General features: G+C 43.5%; 1 protein-coding gene across 6 annotated transcripts in view; it reads right to left on the bottom strand.

Annotated features, from left to right (window-relative positions):
- Dpys (dihydropyrimidinase) overlaps nt 1-19782 on the bottom strand; it is a 78364-nt gene extending 58582 nt beyond the window's left edge. For all 6 annotated transcript variants that reach the window (XR_007212757.1, XR_007212758.1, XM_048358427.1 and 3 more), the window contains exons 1-3: nt 19472-19782; nt 4378-4536; nt 1701-1880 (exon numbers count right to left, since the gene is read on the bottom strand). Coding sequence is in view for 4 of the 6 variants with exons in the window: in XM_048358427.1 (XP_048214384.1) it covers nt 1701-1880; nt 4378-4536; nt 19472-19738 (606 nt within the window). In the remaining 2 variants the exon portion in view is untranslated. The remainder of the gene's footprint in view (nt 1-1700; nt 1881-4377; nt 4537-19471) is intronic.
- Nucleotides 19783-20036: the final 254 nt, after the last annotated feature.

The following is a 20036-nucleotide window of genomic DNA, read 5'->3' as shown; positions in this document are numbered from 1 at the left end:
TATTCGTTCTTTGTCAGTTAAAGGTACTCATAGACATTTAATCTGTTAGGTATGGGTATACGTAGGAGTGTTTGTTAAAAGTCATTTCAGTATTCTCATAACATGATAATTTTCCCTATGCATATTTCAAATTCTTTGGATTCAAAAGTTAAAAAGAAACTAGGTTAGTTGGGTGCTGGTGGCTCATACCTATAACCCTAGCTACTCAGGAGGCTGAGATCTGAGGATCATGGTTCAAAGCCAGCTCTGGCAGAAAAGTTGCAAGACTCTTCTCTCCAGTTAACCACTAGAAAACCAGAAGTGGAGCTATGGCTCAAAGTGGTAGAGTGCCAGCCTCGAGCTCGGCAACAGTGCCCATACCCTGAGCACAAGCTCCATGACCGACGGACAACAAATAAAAAAGAAAGAAGTAGTTTAGTTCAGTAACATTCTTTGAAAAGCAATATCCACATTTACAACTTAATGATTGGTATAGGTGAGCCAAATAAAACAAACCATTACAGATCCTTGCTAAAAGTGGCCCATTGCAATATACTATATATTTCATTGTGTGTATATATATGTATATATGTGTGTGTATATACATGCATATACATATGTACACATACACATGTGTGTATATGTATATAAATGTATGTGTGTATTTTTTTTCAAATTTTTATTATCAAACTGATGTACAGAGAGGTTACAGTTTCGTACGTTAGGCATTGGATACATTACTTGTACTGTTTGTTACCTCATGTATGTATGTATTTTTGAGGGCTTGGACTCAGGGCCTGAGCACTGTCCCTGGCTTCTTTTTGCTCAAGGCTAGCACTCTACCACTTGAGCCACAGCGCCACTTCTGGCTTTTTCTATATATGTGTTCTGAGGAATCAAACTCGGGGCTTCATGTATACAAGGCAAGCACTCTACCCCTAGGCCATATTCCCAGCTCTGTGTGGATGTATTTTTAAACTGAAGCTGGTCTTCACTGGCACCCCAAGCCAACCTATTAAGCCAAACTGGTATTGGATCAATTAGTCCCCCTCTCAAATTTTTATTTCTTCCTTATGTAAAAGGGCAGGAGGCCAGGACTCAGGGTAAAATGACTTGCCCAGGCTGTGCTGCCAGGTAGTCAAAGTGTTGAAGTTAAACCTGGTCTGTTTGATTTTACAGCTCATTTCTCTCTTCTTGATTGTTCCCTCTGCCTCCTGGCCACTGAGCCTCAATCTCATTCACTTTAATGGAAACTGAGCCTAGGGAGAGGAAAAAAAATCAGCTAATAGAAAGGGTAAGAGACAGCTCTTTAAATCTGGCAGAAGGTATACCCTATAGGCATTAGTAATGAAACTAACGTGAGAAATAAATATCATCTAGATTCCTTCTGAGCACAGCTTAATACCCAGTTTTTCAAAAGATTAGGGCTTTACAAACCTGTCAAATACACTGCTTAAGTCATCAGATTACATTTAGGCCCACATTTTAGCTTTCTGAACCAGCAGTTTTGAGCTAATATAAAAACAACACCACCATAAATAAACACACACAGTGCTCAGGGACACAAAGAAAACCATCTGGGTCTTGATAATGCAAATGGCTGGAAAAGGGAAATCCTCACTTCAATGCATTGAAACAGTTAACCTTCTTAGGGCCATATGTTTTGCAGGAAGTGAGGGCTGTTTTCATTGTCAGTGGAAGAGGGGGAATGCAGTCCTCACCTCTGCGATTAAGTCTCCATTTTCTGCATGGACCTGGGCAATTGCTCCAATTTTCTTGCACTGGGAGAAGGCTGCATACAGCTCCGAGTCCCCCACCATATACACATCTTTATAAGCCATGAACATCTTGAAAGAGTTAACACCTTTATCTCGGGCAAGGATAGTCATTTCTTCTTTCACCTAAAGGAAAGCAACAACAACAATAGCTCGAATTTCAATGACAGTTTCAACATTCTCCAACAGCTTCCATTCAAGACATAAATACATAATGACAACTGTGGAGTTCTAGAAATATGCAACGAAGTCCTGGATCTTTCTCCCATGTCATCCCCTATTTCATCTGATGAATTGCTGAGGCCATGGTATTTCACTGGTAAAAGTTCATTGGTTTTTCCCAAAGCACTTCATGTCTATGCTTGGAGATGAAATTCTCAGCTTCTGTCTCCCAGTTTGAGGGAATTGTTCTGGAAAATGAAGGTGGTAGCAAGAGAAGTGATGGTGGATCTAGAAAGAATAAAGGGTTGGGGCCAGATCTAGCCACTGGGGATATGTTCATAGAGGGAGTAGATGTGGGTGGGCCTAGGCTTGGCTGAGGAGGTGCAAGCTGAGAACTCTGCAAGAACGCAGCTCTGAGGAGGTGAGAAGGCACTGCTAACAGGACTGGACCAGCTGGAAACTTGGGAGCCTGCAGAGCTGCCAAGGATAAGGGGTAAATGAAGATCAAAACCCAGTGATCAGGATGCATCGGATTCATAATTGACTTGTTTAACTGAAACCCTTTGGACAACTACCCAAAGACCATAATAAAATATATACCAAAACTAGCCCACAATTTGCCTTTGCAGACACAATTCAAGTCTCAAAATGGATGAAACATTTTAAAGGAAAAAATCAGTAAATCAGACTAAATGAAGGAAATTGAATTTTATAGGTTAGCACACACACAAATAAGGGAACGTTGTAGTAACAATAGAGCCATTGCTTTTTGTTGATGAGAGGTTTTCCAACTCAAGAAAAACTTTAACAGCCTAGGTAAAAAATGTGACCAGCAGCTTGTGAAATAAATGCAAACAACTCCTGAATATACATATCAAAGATTAACTTTCCTATTACTTAAAAACACACAGGTCACTAGGTAAGGAGGGGGTCAGAAACACAGGAGATTTTTCTGTAAGACATCTTGTCAAAGGTCTTTGCAAAAACTACCAGAAGCTTTGGAAGAGAGTAGAACAGATCTGTCCACAGAAGGAGCCCATTCTGCTGCCCTTCAGAACTGTGAACCTAATTCTGTTGTTTAAGCCACTTGGTTACAGCAACAGAACAGAATCTGTACGTGAACAACATTCACTAGGACCTCTTTGCATATCAAAGTAATGGTAAGAGCTAATGCCAGGCACCACTGATCTATGTTATATAAAATAAAGGAGGAAAGAAAAGAGAGTGAAGGGGGGGAGGCAGGAGTTGGGGGGAAAGGGGAGGGGAAGGACCTGGAAGGCACTAAACAGATCAAGCACATCACTTAGAATGACATTTTTGGAGAAAAATCAACTTTAGCTGTGGACTATAAACTCTGCTGTTATATGTTTGGCAAATTGTTTGCTAAAGATTGATCACTTGTTTCATATTAACTTGACGTCTAAATTCCAGTTTGGGAGGGAGTTGAGGGCAAGAGTTACTCAAATAATGTCACCCCGGTGATCTCTTTCTGAATGAAGTCCAATCTGAAGAAACAAGCTGTGATTGAAAAATCTCTTCCAAGGTACACATACACATTTGTATGAGGAGAAATTCACATATTTTTGCAGCTCTCAAAACGGGCTTTTCTCTCCAAATCTAGTTACCATGTCCGTCCTGGCTTCAGTCAGCAATAAGTGGGCAAGGAAGGTTTGGCTTGAGTGCCATGATGAACTCTTACCAGCAGACTGAGAGTGGATGAGCCTCAGGTTAGGTCACAGCCGGAGGATAATCCTGGAAAGGGTCTCCGTCTATCACTGTCCTTGCAAAGTATCTGGAGTGGTCATGGGGCTGGGGCGGGATTACAAGAATCCTAAATGTTGAATTTCCTTGTTTTCTCTTCTAAATTAAACATTTCTTATTGAAGTTTTAATAAGTGGGGGTAATGCCAGTTAAAAAATTCTAGCTAGCTACCTCGGTAGTCCTAGCTACTCTGGACACTGAAGTGTGAGGATCATGGTTTGAAGTCAGCCCAGACAGATAAATTTGAGACACTCCAAATAGATATCAAAAAGCCTAAGGTAGAACTGTGGCAAGAAAAAAATCTAAGAGAGAGCATAGACCCTGAGAACAAGCTCCAGTACCAGCTCCAAACAAACAAGCTCCTGGAGATAATCAGCGCTGAGCATAAGAGAAAGCAGTACTTTTCAAGTTTTGCAGAATAGTTGTAATCCATGGCTTACTCATCAAAGACTTGTGATTGAATATAAAGACTATTTTATTGACTTCAATCTCTTTTTAAAATTTGGCAATTTGAATGGGTAATCTTTTCTAGGATCCAGAATTTGAAAGGTACAAAAGAATGGGCAAAGAAAATTCCTGGGATTGTCCGGCTGCCCTGGGAGCAGGCATTCTGTTGACATTGCTCATTTCTTAGTCTCATACAGAACAAGGACAAGGGAATAAAATGGGGAAAAAAGTAGTTAGAACCCAGATGCCTTACCTGGTCACTCCACCACGTCACGGCCACGTGCAAGCTGTAGTCACAGCAGACTTTGGGGTCAGCCCAGCTCCGCCAGGTCTCAAATGCCCCGAGGAGGGAGCTGCCTTTCTGAGGAATGGCGAAATCCATAATCATGGTGGTGCCTCCTGCCAGAGCAGCCTGCAAGCACCAAGGTTCAGAGCGTCAGCCGTCAAGCTCCACTTATGTCACTTGTCACTGAGAGTAGTGTGCATTTGCGAGCATTTTGGAAGAACTAATGTCTTGGAAATCACACAAAAATGCTGCTGCCTGCTTACAAGACCCAGAGGGCTACACTTTTTTTTTTTTTTGCCAGTCCTGATACTTGAACTCAGGGCCTGAGCACTGTCCCTGGCTTCTTTTTGCTCAAGGCTAGCACGCTACCACTTGAGCCACAGCGCCACTTCTGGCTTTTCCTATATATGTGGTGCTGAGGCACCAGGGCTTCATGTATGTGAGGCAAACACTCTACCACCAGGCCATATTCCCAGCCCTACACCTTTCATAAATTAGTGTGTGAAGTACTAAAACTACTAGAATTGCCTTTGCAAAAAGGACAAAATTTCTGATCAGATGAAAACAGTGGAAGTGGAGCCACAGATTAAGTGTAGAGTACTAGCTTTGAGCAACAAGGTCAGGGCCTAGGAACTGAGTTCAAGCCCCAGGACCAGTACACACACACACACACACACACACACACACACACACACACACACACACGTATACACAGAGAGAGAGAGAGAGAGAGAGAGAGAGAGAGAGAGAGAGAGAGATGAAAAGGGCTTTGATTCCAAGAAAATAGTGAAGACTACAAAGAAAAATTGAAACGGGAAAGTGGAAAAGACTCAACAATTTATTTTCTTCTCAAGAAATTATTTTTGCTATTATAAGATAACCTTAAGATCCATCTTGGTAGAATATATTTCCAACCGCTCTGTGATTCACCCAGGACCCCAGGAAACCCTGCAGGGTTATTGCCTGTCCTCCATCCTCTAAAACCACTGAAGGAAGCTCCATCTTTCTTTGATGTACACCTATGCCCTCCCTCTGATCCCATTGCTCCAGGCCTGGTTCAGATCCTTCTCATCTTTCACCTTGATTTTTTTTTAATGGATTCTTGTCTCACCTTATCTCTCTAGTTCTGCTTTCACCCGGCCCCAGGCAAATCTTCATGGAAAAGGGTATATCCAAGCCATAAATGGACCACTTAACTCAAATGGTTCAGGGCAAGGAGAGAGAGGAGAGGCTAGTCAATGAGACAAAGTTACAAGTAGATGAGAGGAATAGATTCCGGCATCCTATTATTTGGGAGGATGACCATAGATCAAATCAGGGCATTGTATATTTCAAAATAGCCAGCAGAGCTAGGTGTTGGTAGCTCAGCCTGTAATCCTAGCTTCCCAGGAGGCTAAGATCTGAGGATCGCAGTTTGAAGCCAAACTGGACTGACAAATCCTAGAGACTCTTATTCCCAATTAACCCGAAAGAGGCTGGAAGTGGGAGGTGCAGCTCACGCGGTAGAGCAACAGCCTTAAGTCACTAAGCAAGAGTATGAGGCCCTTAGTAGTAGCAAAAAAGAAAAAAGAAAAGGAAGAAAGGAAAAGAAGGAGAGATGTTAAATGTTCTCACCACAAGGAAATGATGAGTATCTGAGGAAACAGATGTGCTAATGGTTCTGATTGACCATTCCACAAGAAATATTCCTAGAGCACATTATTCCTTATAAGTATGTAGTTATCTGGTGGCAACTGAAAATAACACAAAGAAATTTTAAAAACCCTACTTCTTCTTACTGCCTCTAGAATAAAGATGAATCTTCCTCAGATGGCCTGAAAGTCCCTGCAATGCTGCCTTAACTCTCAGTACACCTGCTGACATATTACGTTATATTACATTATAGCTAATTTAATAACTATTATTAAATCAAGTGTCATCAGCTAATTATTTAAATTGATTTTGTTTAAACTAAAACCACAAGGTGGTTAATGTGTTTTTAATTGTTGTTGTTGAAGGAAACTACTAATTCTGCAGTTTGGGGCAGGGACCCTGGGGTCTTGCTGATGCCTGAGCACAAAGCTGTGATTCCACACTCATTAGCTACCCTGTCCCACACAATTTCTTAAGCTGCATGTGCCTTTCACTTCTTGCTGGCAAAATGAGGGTGATAATTGCACCTAGGCCCCAGGCTAGTTGAGAGGATGAGTTGAGGGGGAGGTACACAACATACCTGGCTCTGACTGACTCACAGCAGGTGTGTACTAAGCTTCATTTCACGGCATACCAAGGCCTTTGTGCCATTCCCAGAGAACTGAGAAATTTCCACTTTTCAGGCACCATCTCACTTCATTGCTTGAAATATGGCTATGTGACCATAGCCATAAGGCTCTACAATCTCTAGCCGTATCCCTCACCCACTCTACACAGCCCTGCGGGTGCCTTGGTAAGCCACACCCTGCCTGGAACTCCCTCCTTGTTCTTCTCCGCCCCCCCCCCCCCACCACGTAGCTTGGCCCCATTCTGATTCTAAAAAAAAAAATTAAAAAATCTCACTTGGCTGAGAATGTGGCTTAGTGGCATATTGCTTGTCTAGCATGCATGAAGCCCTGGGTTTGATTCCTCAGTACCACATAAACAGAAAAAGAACAGAAAACAGAAACAGAAGTGGCGTTGTGGCTCAAGGGGTAGAGCACTAGCCTTGAGCACAGAGAAGCTCAGGGACAGTGTCCAGGCCCTGAGTTCAAGCCCCAGGACTGGCAAAAACAAAAACAAAACAAAAATCTCACTCTTTTTTTGTACAAGGGTCCACATCTTTGTCTCCACTGTTAGACAGCCTTGCCTTCTATGCAGAGCAACATTTATTTGCATTTCCTAAGATTTCCTTCTGGTATAATGACAACACTAGAATAAAGACCTCAAGTTTTGTACTTTTACTTGAGCACAGATTTATCTTTTCATTTTCTTTCTTCTTCAAGTGTCTTCACGGGCAACACAAAAAAGCCTTGAGGGATTCTATTTCTAAAGGAACATACTGGAGGTTTTTGGATGGTACTGGGATTGAACTCAGGGCCTTGGGCTAGGCAAGTGCCCACCACTGTCACATTTCTACTCCTTTGCTTTTCCTTTGTTCACTGGACAGTTTCAAAATTTTGCTCTAGTAGCCTTGAACTGAAAGCCTCCTGAGTAGCTTGAATGTGGATTACATGATAATAAATATTCTTCATCTACTAATTACTTTTAAAGTCTTTCACATGCAGTCATTACCCGTAGCATGAAGGAAGCAGGTGGGAGGGGTGTACCCATATGCATAAATAATCTACAATGAAATAGTTGATTGTAATAGAAGCAAATCTAGCTCTGTAATAAACAGTATAGAAATTTCTTGGGAAGATAAGATTACTGAGCTTCCTAGGAGAAATGCAGAAAATAAATAAAAAACTCACTGGGAATTTGGAGGACAGAACAATCAAATCTGAGACTCAAGGAAGCTTGGACTTAAATGACAAGTAGGCCAGACATGTGGAATTTGCTGCTTATTATGGCAATATCTATGGCATAGTGAGTGCTTACCATGTGCCAAGAACTACTCTAGTGTTTGGCACGTATTAGTCATCATCAGTTCTGCAGTATTTTTATTGCTACTTTAGAGTGGGGGAAACTAAGCAGAGAGGCCATTATAGTATTTTAGTACTTGGCCACAGTCTCACAGCTAATAGGACAAAGGCAAAATAAAAGACAGTCATTGGATTGCAGAAGCTGTGTTTCCAGAAAAAGAAAAAAAAGAATGATTCAAGAGAGACTTGGCCCCTGAAAAAGAGTCAAAAATTCATTATTAGCTAGGAGCTGGTGGCTCATGCCTGCAATCGTACCTTGAGGAGGCTGAGGTTTGAGGATCAGAGTTCAAAGCCAGCCCAAATAGGAAAGTCCACGCAACTCTTTTCTCTAACCAGCACAAAGCTGGAAGTGGAAGTGTAGCTCATGTGGTAGAATGCTAGCTTAGAGGACAAAAGCTAAGGGACAGTGCCAGGCTCTGAGTTCAAGGCCCAGTATGAGCACATACACACACAAAAGTTCAGCATTAAGGCCACAGGGTACCATATAAAGAGGTGTACCCAGTGCACCCAGGGCGGGGTGATGGTCATTTGTAGAGCTGAAGATAATCAGATGATTATCTTATTACTTGATATAATTACTTGATTGTAATTACTTGATGACTGAGAAGATGGCCCAGTGGAAGAGCATCACCAGCTGATGTTTAAAAGGATCAAGAGCCAGTGACGGTCCCAAGGAGGTTCTGAGGAGCAATCATGGATGAGAGAAAGAAGTAGGAGGGAGCTTGGAGGATTCTGAGCTTGTCTGGGAGCCAGGGAGAAAGAAGCAGGACATGATAACGTAGATCCTAATAACGTTCTCCAGAACATAGCAACAGCACAAAAGCAGAGTCCTGTGGCCATTTCTGCCCAATATAATTTTACGTGCTTTTAATTTCCCTTTAGTTAAACCTTATTTTCAATATCTGCTAAATTTTCTATTTTAAAAGTGTGACTTAAGTTGCTCTCACCTGTAATCCTAGCTACTCGGGAGGCTGAAATCTGAGGGTCGTGATTTGAAGCTAGCTGGGGTAGAAAAGTCCATGTGAGACTCATATCTCCAATTAACCAACAAAACGCTGGAATAGGGGGACAACTCAACCGGTAGAGCACCATCCTTGAATAAATAGAGCCAAGTGAGAGCCAGAGGCTCTGAGTTCAGATACTACTATCAGTACAGAAAAAATGTCTTTAACACACATGTGGCCTAAAGATATACAAACATATAATTGTGTGTGTGTGTGTGTGTGTGTATTAAGTAGACTATGGATAATCTTAGTAGACTGAAGAGATATGATAGTCAAATGTGGGTGTGGGAGTATTTATCTGTAATCATGTACTTGGGAAGCTAAAGGAGGAGGATGGTAAGCTACAGGCTGGTTTACGCTATGTAGTGAAACCCTGACTCAACAAACAAAAACAAAACACAAGACAGGCTGGGGGTATGGCTCAAGCAACAGAGTGCCTCACAAGAGCTATGAGTTCAATAATGCCAATATCTATAAAAATGGTGGTCAAAGGCCAATCTTTCAGCTCTTGAATAATATCAAATATTTATACTTTACCTTCATAATTAATGAGAAATATGAAAGAGAAAGGAGAGAAATAGACTTTTATTTTTTGTCCCCCACCCCCCTTCTTATCCTTTTCTTCTCGTGTTTTTTCTTTTTTTTTTTTTTTGCCAGTCTTGGGGCTTTAACTCTGGGTCTGAGCACTGTCCCTAAGCTTCTTTCTGCTCAAGGCTAGCACTCTACCACTTGAGCCACAGCGCCACTTCTGGCTTTTTCTGTTTATGTGGTGCAAAGGAATAAAACCCAGGGATTCATGCATGCAAGGAGAGCACTCTACTGCTAAGCCACATTTCCAGCCCCTCCTTTTCTTTTCTCTACTCTTCTGCTTCACTCTCCCAGCCTGGGAATCTGGGAATGAATTTAGAGACTCTATAGTGAATAGCAGTGAAGAGCTAGGGCTGAGCTTGTGGATTGCTACCTGGACCCTAAGGGTTCTCTTTGCTTCTGTGCCCAGTGATTGATTTCTTTCCCTTTTTATTTATTTAGCTTAACAAAATGATTTATCTTTTCTACACTTGGCTCATACATCAATGTTCAGTCCCTACTTATTTTGATTGTTCTCTATTGAAAACCTTTTCAGTTTATCCTCTTTTGGGGTAGCAGAAGAGCCTATGCTGTCCCAGTGCAAATGCAATTGAACTTGAATCATGATAAACTCTATCCAACAATGAGTCATCACCTTGTGTAACACACACTTTTATTGAAGAATATATGAGGTTGTAGACCAGTATTGAAAAGATCCTTGGTAGTTTTCTTCTTTCTTATGGTGTCATCAAATTTTATTTCCAAGCTCATTCACATCTAAACTTCAGTCCATCAACAATCTTTCTCATGGCTACTGCCAACCTACTCCATGCCCTTATCATCACTCAGGGATTAACTAAAAAAAAAAAAAAAAAAAAAAAAAAAGCAGGAGAGCTTGGTGTCCCTACCATCTTACACAAATCAGATTCCTCCCTTCAAATGGTGATAGCAGCAATGATTCCTCTGTAGAATCAGACTGAGATAATTAAGGATCAACCAGGCCACAGCTTGTCTAGATATTTAACTACAGATATCTCTCATCTCCTGCCTCAATTCTCCCTCTATTTAAGACTAAAGCCCCTTTCTACACCCTGAGGATGGGATGAAACACTTACTTGGTTTCTTTCTATGGTGTGTCTGTGTGACATCATAAGTTTCCATTCTCTGCCCTCTACCACTAAAGAATGACCAGACTTGACATGTGAATCCTGGGAGTTGGGTCTCTGGCCTAGGACTGGCTACCTGCCCTGTACTTCCTTCATCTTCTTTGGATGGACTAGCACAGTGGAGTGAAGAAGAGAGGGAAGGAAAGACGGAAGAAGAGAATGGAGAGGGTATGCTCCAGAGTAGGTGGAAACTCTACTTCAAGGTCAGAGTTCATTTACAGTACAGCTGCCCAACCTCACTTGCCACTTCCTTGACGTCCCTTTGCTCTTGAAATGAAGAAATGAAGTCCCACTGCCCAGAAGGTTCTGTATGGCCTCACTTTTAGCTATCTCCTTAGCTTTTTATCATGCTCTCCACACCAGCAAGGCTACCCTGTGTTCTCTGAGTCTGTTTCCACCTCAGAGAGGGCACTCTTGCTATTCTTTTGCTCTTCCTAGACTAGAGATTCTTCCTCCTCCCACCTCCCCCTGGGATTTGAACCCAAGGCCTGGGTGCTGTCCCTGAGCCTCTTTGTGCTCAAGGCTAGTGCTCTACTACTTGAGCCACAGCTCCACAAACAACATTTTTAAATAATTATTGTAAAGTTGATATACAGAGAGGTTACAGTTACATAAATCAGGTAAAAAAATACATTGCTGTTTGGACAATGTCACTCTATCCCTCCCTCGCCCCCTGTTTTTCCCTTCCCTCATATTTTTTTTAATGTGGGGAAGTTTTCCTCATCTTCCAGGCTTAATTGATGTTTTCATCCCCACATTCCCATTACAGTGCTTTGCATATAAATATGCTCCTATTTATAAGCGTTCAGAGGGGAAAAAAAAGGGAGGCACTAATGTTTCTCCAAGTCATGAACTAGAATAACAATAATTCACTTTTCCAGTAGCAAACTGGAAAAGCTGTGTAAATTGTGAGTTCCTGGGAAATACTGTTTCCTAGGAGATGAGATGATCACTAGCACTGGCAGTGTGGTACCTTGGCTGCTCCTATGTTAATGTGAAATGAAGATCCTGAGCCCATTTGACTGCCTGGCGCTGTGCAACGCCTACCACAGGACCAATGTTCACCAAAAACTCCAAAGAAAATTAATGTACTTCTGGCTCTATGTCTCAAAGGACTTCTTCACTCATAAACAAAGGGTGAAAGCCTGGGTACTGGTGGCCCATGTCTGTAATCCTAACTACTCAGGAGGCTGAGATCTGAGGAATGTAGTTCAAAGCTCGCCTGAGCAGTAGTCTGTGATACTCTGATCTCCAATAAACTACTAAAAAAGCCAGAAGTGGAGCTGTGGTTCAAGGAGTAGAGTGCTAGTCTTGAGCAAAATTAGTTCAGGGATAGTACACAAGCCCTTCAAGCCCCAGGACTGGTATACACACACACACAACAAGGCAAGAAGAGAAAGGTTGAATTTTATTTAGTAAATGAAGCTCACTTTTTAGGGTTTTGATTTTTATGTGGAAATAAATCCTCAAGGCTCAGAAACTCATGACTGTAATATGCAATTTCTATACTAGGGAAAATAAAACACAATGGTAAAATAAAACAAACACAACGGTAAAAACAGAGTTCTGCCTCAGTTTGTTACCTGCCATGTGATGAGAACTCAAAGAGATACTGAGGTCCAGATGCTGAGAAGTTGCCAAGACTCACTTATCAGCCAAATTGCCTGCTCAGAAACAGCCTGATGATGCAAAGCATTACAAAACTGGTGGCCCAGTGCAAGGGGAAAGGCCACGTGTCATCTGGTCTTTAGTGTTACTCAAGAGCAGGCATAATCCAAAGTGAAGCCAACAGGGTCCAGCACAATGCGCATAGGTTCCTACAGCAGAGACTCAAATTATGGATGGTTTTACCTCCATCCTGGCTGCTCTAAGGACAGAAACCATGGATTGCATCTCTATAACTCCAGAATTGACTCTGATGCCTGGCCTATAGTGGATTTGCAATAAATAATTGTTGGGCAAATTAATGATGGAAATCTAACTACCATCTTGAAGATCCCTTAGCTTGGAGTTGTTGGTATTGCTTGGCAGTTAATAGTTCAAAATATACTGCTATAGCTTCAGAATTATTTTGAATTGGATAGTTAGAATAATTTTTTCATACTATGAAAAAATTCACATCTATACTACTTTTGCTGTACAAATGGCAGTAGGATGAGGGGAGCTGTGAAGTAAAAAGTATGGAGTATGTGAGTACCTTCCTCTGAATGTCCCAGAGGTTCACTCTGTAACTATTACATAGTCATTCAGTAAGAGCATACAGGGCTGGGAATGTGGCTTAGTGGTAGAGTGCATGCACAAAAGCCTGGGTTCAATTCCTCAGCACCACATACACAGAAAAATCCAGAAGTGGTAATGTGGCTCAAGTGGTAGAGTGGTAGCCTTGAGCAAAAGGAGCTCAGGGACAGGGTCCAGGCCTTGAGTTCAAGCCCCAGGACTGGCAAAAAATAAAATAAAAAAGGAAAAGAAAAGTACACAATTACAATCCACCAGGCTTGGAATATGCAAACTACTAATACAAAAGGACAGTCCCAACTTTAGCCTTGCTTGTGATTGAAATGATCTTTAAAAAAAAAAAGAACAAATTCTATATATTTTTCCATTAAATTCACATAGACTTTGTTTTAAAGCCAACATGTACCAATAGCCAGGATGCAGTGATGTAGGAGACACATAGGAGCAGAAACTGCCGAGAAATCTGAGTGTCTGAAATGTCTATAATGTGGAGAAGATTGGAGCGGAGCCATCAGTCTGTGGGAGACAGGGAGGAAAGCAGGAGGGCACTCAGGAGGGAGGCGAGATGAGTGTGAAGTCCTTCTGGGACATTTAGATTGGGATGTTTGCGGATGGGCACAAAGAAACCCTGATCCTCAAGAGTGTCCCAGGCTAGCAAGGACATTGGGGCCACAGTCAAGCTCTCCAATGACATGTTGAAGGCGCAGGGAGAGCATAATGGGCATGTATGACTCCAGACAATTGGGGAGAAGACAACACTCATTTCATTTCCCAAAGAGGAAAATCAGAAAGAATATGGAGAAAAACGTATCAGCATAGGTGATTCTCACATAACTTTTTCTTTATTTCTCTACTTATTGTGCTTTTATAAGACAAGCAGCTGCTGGGTGCCAGAGGCTCCCTGCAATCATAGCTACTCTGGAAGCTGAGATCTGAGGATGGCCATTCAAAGCCAGCGAGACTCTAATCTCCAATTAACCACCAGAAAACCAGAAGTGATGCTGTGGTTCCAGTGGTAGTGATAGCCTTGAACTAAAGAGGTCAGGGATAGCCCCAGGCCCAGAGTTCAAGCCCCACAACTGACAAAAAAAACCAAGCAGCTATTCTATCAATGTATCAGTATATGTTGTGAATGTATATTGAGTGACTGTAATGAGCATTTAATTAAGGGCTGGATGATATATATATATATATAATATAGAAAAAATATATATATATAGTATGTGTGTGTGTGTGTGTGTGTGTGTGTGTGTGTGTGTGTGTGTGTGTTTGCATGCCAGTCCTGGTTGAACTCCAGGTCAGGGTGCAGTTGCCAAACTTTTTTTGCTCAAGGCTAATGCTCTTATCACTTGAGCCACAGCATTACTTCCAGCTTTTTCTGGGTGGTTTATTGGAGATGAGTCTCACAGGGACTTTTCTGCTAGCTCTGAACCATTATTCTCACATCTCAGCCTCCTGAGTAGCTAAGGTTACAGATGTGAGCTACAAGCACCAAGCTATATATTGTTTTTTGTACATTTTTTTTCCTTTGATGGTATTGGGGTTAAACTCAGAGCCCCATGATTGCTAAGCAGATACCATCACTCGAGCCATACATTCAGGTTTGGTTTTTGTCGTCCCCCCCACCCCCACCCCCCATAAATTTTTTTAGATACTGTTTTCTATTTTTGCCAGTGGTCAGACTCAGACTGGAATCCTCTTATCTATAGCTTGGCTGTGTGCCTATCTCTCTGGCTTATTTGGTTGAGTTAGAGTCTCAATAACATTTTTGCTCTGGCTGGCAACATATAGTGATTCTCCTATCTCTGCCTGCTGAGTAGATGGGCTCAAAAGCAAGAGCCTCCACCCAGACTCTGATATTTTAAGAATAGAAAGAACTCTAAAGGTCCATCGCAGAACCCCTAGCCCATTGTTATGCACTTTCGCTGAACCACTAGCATATACGTGATACAATACACATAGCTGACTCCCATCTGTCAGCATGAGTTAATAACCAATAGAGCAATGAGCTTTAGAAAGGAAGCTGCAGAATGCTGTCACTTATATAAAAGTGTGGCCTCTGCATTTATATCAAGATGAGGCTGGGCTGGCCTTGAACCAAGATCCTCTAACCTCTGACTCTCAAGTAGCTGGGATTATGAACTTGAGCCATCATGCCTGTATTTTTTTTTATTTATATGACCTTTGTTACTTATATACCTTTTGTTCCTTTTGCTATTTATGTAACTTTTAAGGGAATGCTGAGAACCCTGTAAGAGATTTCTGGGTCAGCCACCCAGCTCTTCTCTGAAGCCAGCCCTGGAGAGCAACAGCAAAGGGGATTTCAAGGTTCTGAAGCAGAGCCCTTCCAAAAGGCAAGAAAACTGCACATACAACCACCATGTGGCTTAGGTGCATGCATACCTTGTAAACACCACCTTGATGGCATTTTACCAAAAAGCTCCAAAATGAAGTGGAATTTCCTTCATCAATACTTTTGAGAAATTGGTCCTTTGCCTCCCCCTCCCCCGCAAAGAAAAGAAAGACGAAAGAAAGAACAAAGCATGCTGCATGTTTTTTGTTGTTGTTGTTAACAGATGATCCCACCGCCTGTTACCAACTAACTACTGGGTTCTTAATATAAGTCCACTTCAGACTATGTGCAACTAAATATATATGTTTGAAAACTTGCTGAACTCATAACTCATGCTTTTCTGTAGTGAAAACAAATTCCTTCAAATTTATCGAATTCACAATTCCCACTGAATTAGAAATTGCATTGTCCTTCCTCATGGATATTGAGTTATTGGAAGACCACTGTACATCCCATACAAAAAAAATGAAATATGATTTCTTTAAAGCAGAATGCAATTTCTATTGGTTATATCAGATAGAAAGCTTTTACCTGTAATTAAGTAAATCCATTACAGGCTGTAAACCAATGTCTGATGTGAATTAGAGTTATAAAATGTGTAACCTTTAGTTGACCTGTGCTTCATTTTTTAAAAATTGGGTCCGACCACGGTCCAGTAATCAATAAACAGAATACCACAAACAATATCCCTTCTATTTGTCAGATATTATAAATGATCAGCCTGGTGCTTGCTGAAAGCAAATAGCTATTGGTCTAACCTTTCAGATCCCATCTCCTGAAAGCATGATATATCATTTTTACTTTATGGCTTTCTGTATTTAAGGTTCCCTTGGAGATGATATGACTATAAATGAATGTACCAATGCCTTACAAATATATGCAAATAGATACCTGTGGTCTCCATTTATTTTGATAACCTTAACTGCTTTCAGTTTGGGAAAGGTGAGGGGCTTCTGTATTTGCTGAGGATGACTCTATGTTTGAGAAATCCATTATCCATTAGCATGCAATGTATAGAGCTTCCTCGTCTATCACATCTTCTCTCTCTCTCTCTCTCTCTCTCTCTCTCTCTCTCTCTCTCTCTCTTTTGCCAGTCCTGGGGCTTGAACTCAGGGCCTGAGCACTGTCCCTGGCTTCTTTATGCTCAAGGCTAGCACTCTGCCACTTGAGTCACAGTGCCACTTCTGGCCGTTTTCTATATATGTGGTGCTGAGGAATTGATCCTAGGGCTTCATGTATATGAAGCAAGCACTCTTGTCACTAGGCCATATCCCCAGCCCCACATTCTCTCTTAACACATCTGAATACCAGGTGTTTTTCAAAGCCACTGTACCTAATAGGTAAGAGCTCTATTAATGGAGTCAGGCAAGGCCAAATTTGAGAAACCTCACTTAGTAAATGTGTACTCTTAGACAGGTAGCTTGTCTCATTTTCCTCAGTGGCAAAGACAGTGTCATGTGGGGTAGTAGGAACATAATGTATAACTTAGTGTAATGGCTGGTATGTAGCAGACACTCCATACAATAAATGCTATTTCTCTGTGTTAATAAGAAGACACCTGGCAAGTTTCAATACAAACTACAAATAGTGTAATACAAAAATACCAGTGTGTCTAATTTCTTGAACCAGGACCCAATAATATCCTTGAGAATTATAGTAAAGACTAGGAAAGGAGTCAAAAGAACTCCATGCACCTTCCTTTCAGAACTTAGCTAGCATGTCAGTGCTTCTGTGAATTTATACTTGTTTCCCTGGGGAACCTCATCTGGTGGGATGAAGCTATTACCTCCCGAGATCCAACCAATGAATTCCCAGGAACTTTGTACTAGCTAAACCTATAGACATCATCTCTCTGACTCTATCATTTCCTGCTTGGGATCCTATGGGCATAGAGGAGCTTTTGTTTACTGCCTTGACCTTCTTGAAGACCATAAATGCTAGAGAATCAGCAGGAGGATCATGTGTTAACAATAGACTGTCACATGCCACAAAGACCCACCTTCTGGGGGAGGAACTATGCATATCTCTATGCTAGAACAATTCCAGAAATGGCCAAGGAACAGATAAGTCTCCAACTTCAACCAGATCTCAGGATCTCAGGACACACCACACAGCTGACCCTGAGAAAGTGAAGAGATGCCTGGAGTAACACTCCAACCTCTCCGAGGCTGCTTCATCTGGATGGAAGGGGAGGAAAGGAAGGGATTGGAAGGGGAGGAATGGATGGAAGCTACTGCACAAACTGAGGAGGAGGCTGCTCCTCCAGGGCCTGGCAATTGATGGACAGGGATATCTGCAGCCTATCTTCCAAATGGGAATGTTCAAGGGAAGGCTCTACCATCAGCAAAACACTGTTAATGAGTCTGTGATAACAAAACCACACTATAACCAAACAACAGGCTATAAAACTCATATGTACACACATTCAAATACATATGCACAATACAACTTTACTGTTTGTTAAAAACCATAAAGGCTTTGAAACAAAACATTGGTGGTTGTTTAGCAGGAGACTCTTGGAGAGGGACGATTTTTCTTTTCAGGTTTCTGTTATTTTTTATGAGTTGGCCTAAGAGCGATAAATTCAATTCAAATATAAAACAATGTGTTCAACTATGTTTTAGGAGAGAGAAAAAGGTATATTCAAAGCAAAGCTTTCCGATTTTGAAAGCAGATAGATAATAATTTGTCCTCCAAAAAGATGGTATTGCCCCATGAGACCTGTGAATAATAAGTAACTAGGAAGGGGCGTTCCAAATGCTGGTTTGGGCATCTTGTCCTCTTGGTGTCAAATCATTGGGGCCTACCAAGGAGATCTGAGGAAGTGAAGGAATGGAGAAGAAAGGTGAAGGACAGTAAAACTGTTGGAAATCAAGACCGTAAATGAAGGAACGATCATTCAAACTACTCTGGAAGCCTGGCCCATCTCCAAGTGGCCTAAGCACTCTGATCTGGTTCACACTTAAAGGCGAAGTTCTAGGGAAACCTCACCCCTCCCTGCTCCCCAGCGCAGGCAGTCGGCCTTTAGGAAATCAATACATCGCGGACAGAAGCCATTTCTCTCCAGGTAACACAAAGCACAGGGATGGAGAACAGGGGTGTGTTGTTAGGGCCGAGGGAGGGGCTTTCAGCCTCCTGCTCCCGCCGAGCTGCCCGGTCAGCCTGGTCTTGTTTTCAGAAGCACTGCTGCTTCCAAGTTCCTTCCATTGCTTCTGGGCTTGGGTTGGGGAAACCGCAGCCTCCCTCACCTAGAACCCGCATCTGCCAGGCCTCCTACACCCTCACTAATGCCACAGAACCCAAGCAGCCAGGATGGGGATCCACGACGGCGGGGGGCGGGGGGGGGGAGGAGGGGTGTGATCTGGGGCCAGCATGGGAAGGAGAGGCTGGCCAAGGCCGCCTTGGGTGAGGCTAGTGAACTCTTGGTTAGGAGGGCATTCCTGGAGTATTTCCCCATGAAGGCCCTCATCCGCTGCATTTCTTCCTCCAAGGGCTGGGTGGAGGTGAGGGCACGGAGGATTTAGGCTTCCAGTCCACACCACGACCTTAACGCGCTGGCACTATCTCCTAGGTGAATAGCTGGGATGGAGGACTAGGAGAAATGGTGCGTGCGCGCGCGCGCGCGCGCGCACACACACACACACACAGATTCTAAGCTAGACACTTGTAATCCTAGCTACTCTGGAGGCTGAGATCTGCGAATCAGGGTTGTTAGAACGCCCAATTAACAACAAAAATAAATAAATTAATTAATTTTTAAAAAGCTGTGGAAGTGGAGCTGTGGCTCGAGTAGTAGAGGACCAGACACTGAGTTCAAGACTTAATACCAACACACACACACACACACACGCTACAGATTATACATCACTTTTGTATTTTGTGGACTTGGGCAGAACACCAAACGACGGGCATTTCCGGGCTTGGGGCGAAAGGCAGTGATGGGGGGGTGGGGGGGGGGGGAAGAGCATACCTCTGACTTGCCAAGTTATCCGAAGGGAGGAACCCCTGACAAGGGGCACCCGGAATGACCTCAGCAGGGCGCGCGTGTCCCCTCGATCCGGGCCGGATGCCCTAGGCTCCCGACTCCCCCTCACCCCCACCTTCACCGGCCACCCCTGCGGGGCGCGGCGCGGCGCGTACCTTGGTGCCCTGGTGGAAATCATCCACAGACCTGGAGCCCATGAAGGGGAACTGCATGTGCGTGTGCGTGTCGATGCCGCCGGGCAGGACGAGCTTGCCCGAGGCCTCGAGCACCCGCAGCCCCCCGGCGGCGTCCCCCGGAGGAGGCTGCAGGTCGCGCCCCAGCGCGCGCACCACGCCGTCCTCCACCAGCACGTCGGCCACCTGCGAGGCGTCGTCGTTGACCACGCGGCCCCCGCGGATGAGGAGGCGCCTGGGCGCTGCCATGGCGAGGGGCGCGTGGGGAGGCCGGCCCGGGGCGCGCCGAGGGGTGGGGGCGCCCAGCTCCAGAGTTCCCGATCCCGCTGGGAAGGGAGGGTTTTGAACCCGCCACAGGTGCGGGCTCCACCCCGGACCCCACCCCCCGGGAGCGCTGGGCGGGGCCAGAGACTGGACTGCACCGGGGTGGTGCGGGGGTGGGGAGGGGAGGTCAGCCCCGCCGCCCCGGGGCCCCGCTGAACACCGGGTTCCGGGCTTTTGGAAGATCGGGGCGTGCTGGGCGGGAGGGCCGGGTTTTCTGGCATCC

The sequence above is a fragment of the Perognathus longimembris genome, chromosome 12, assembly GCF_023159225.1.
Source record: "Perognathus longimembris pacificus isolate PPM17 chromosome 12, ASM2315922v1, whole genome shotgun sequence".
NCBI classification, from domain to species: Eukaryota; Metazoa; Chordata; class Mammalia; order Rodentia; family Heteromyidae; genus Perognathus; species Perognathus longimembris.
This window is presented reverse-complemented; position numbering and strand designations above follow the sequence as displayed.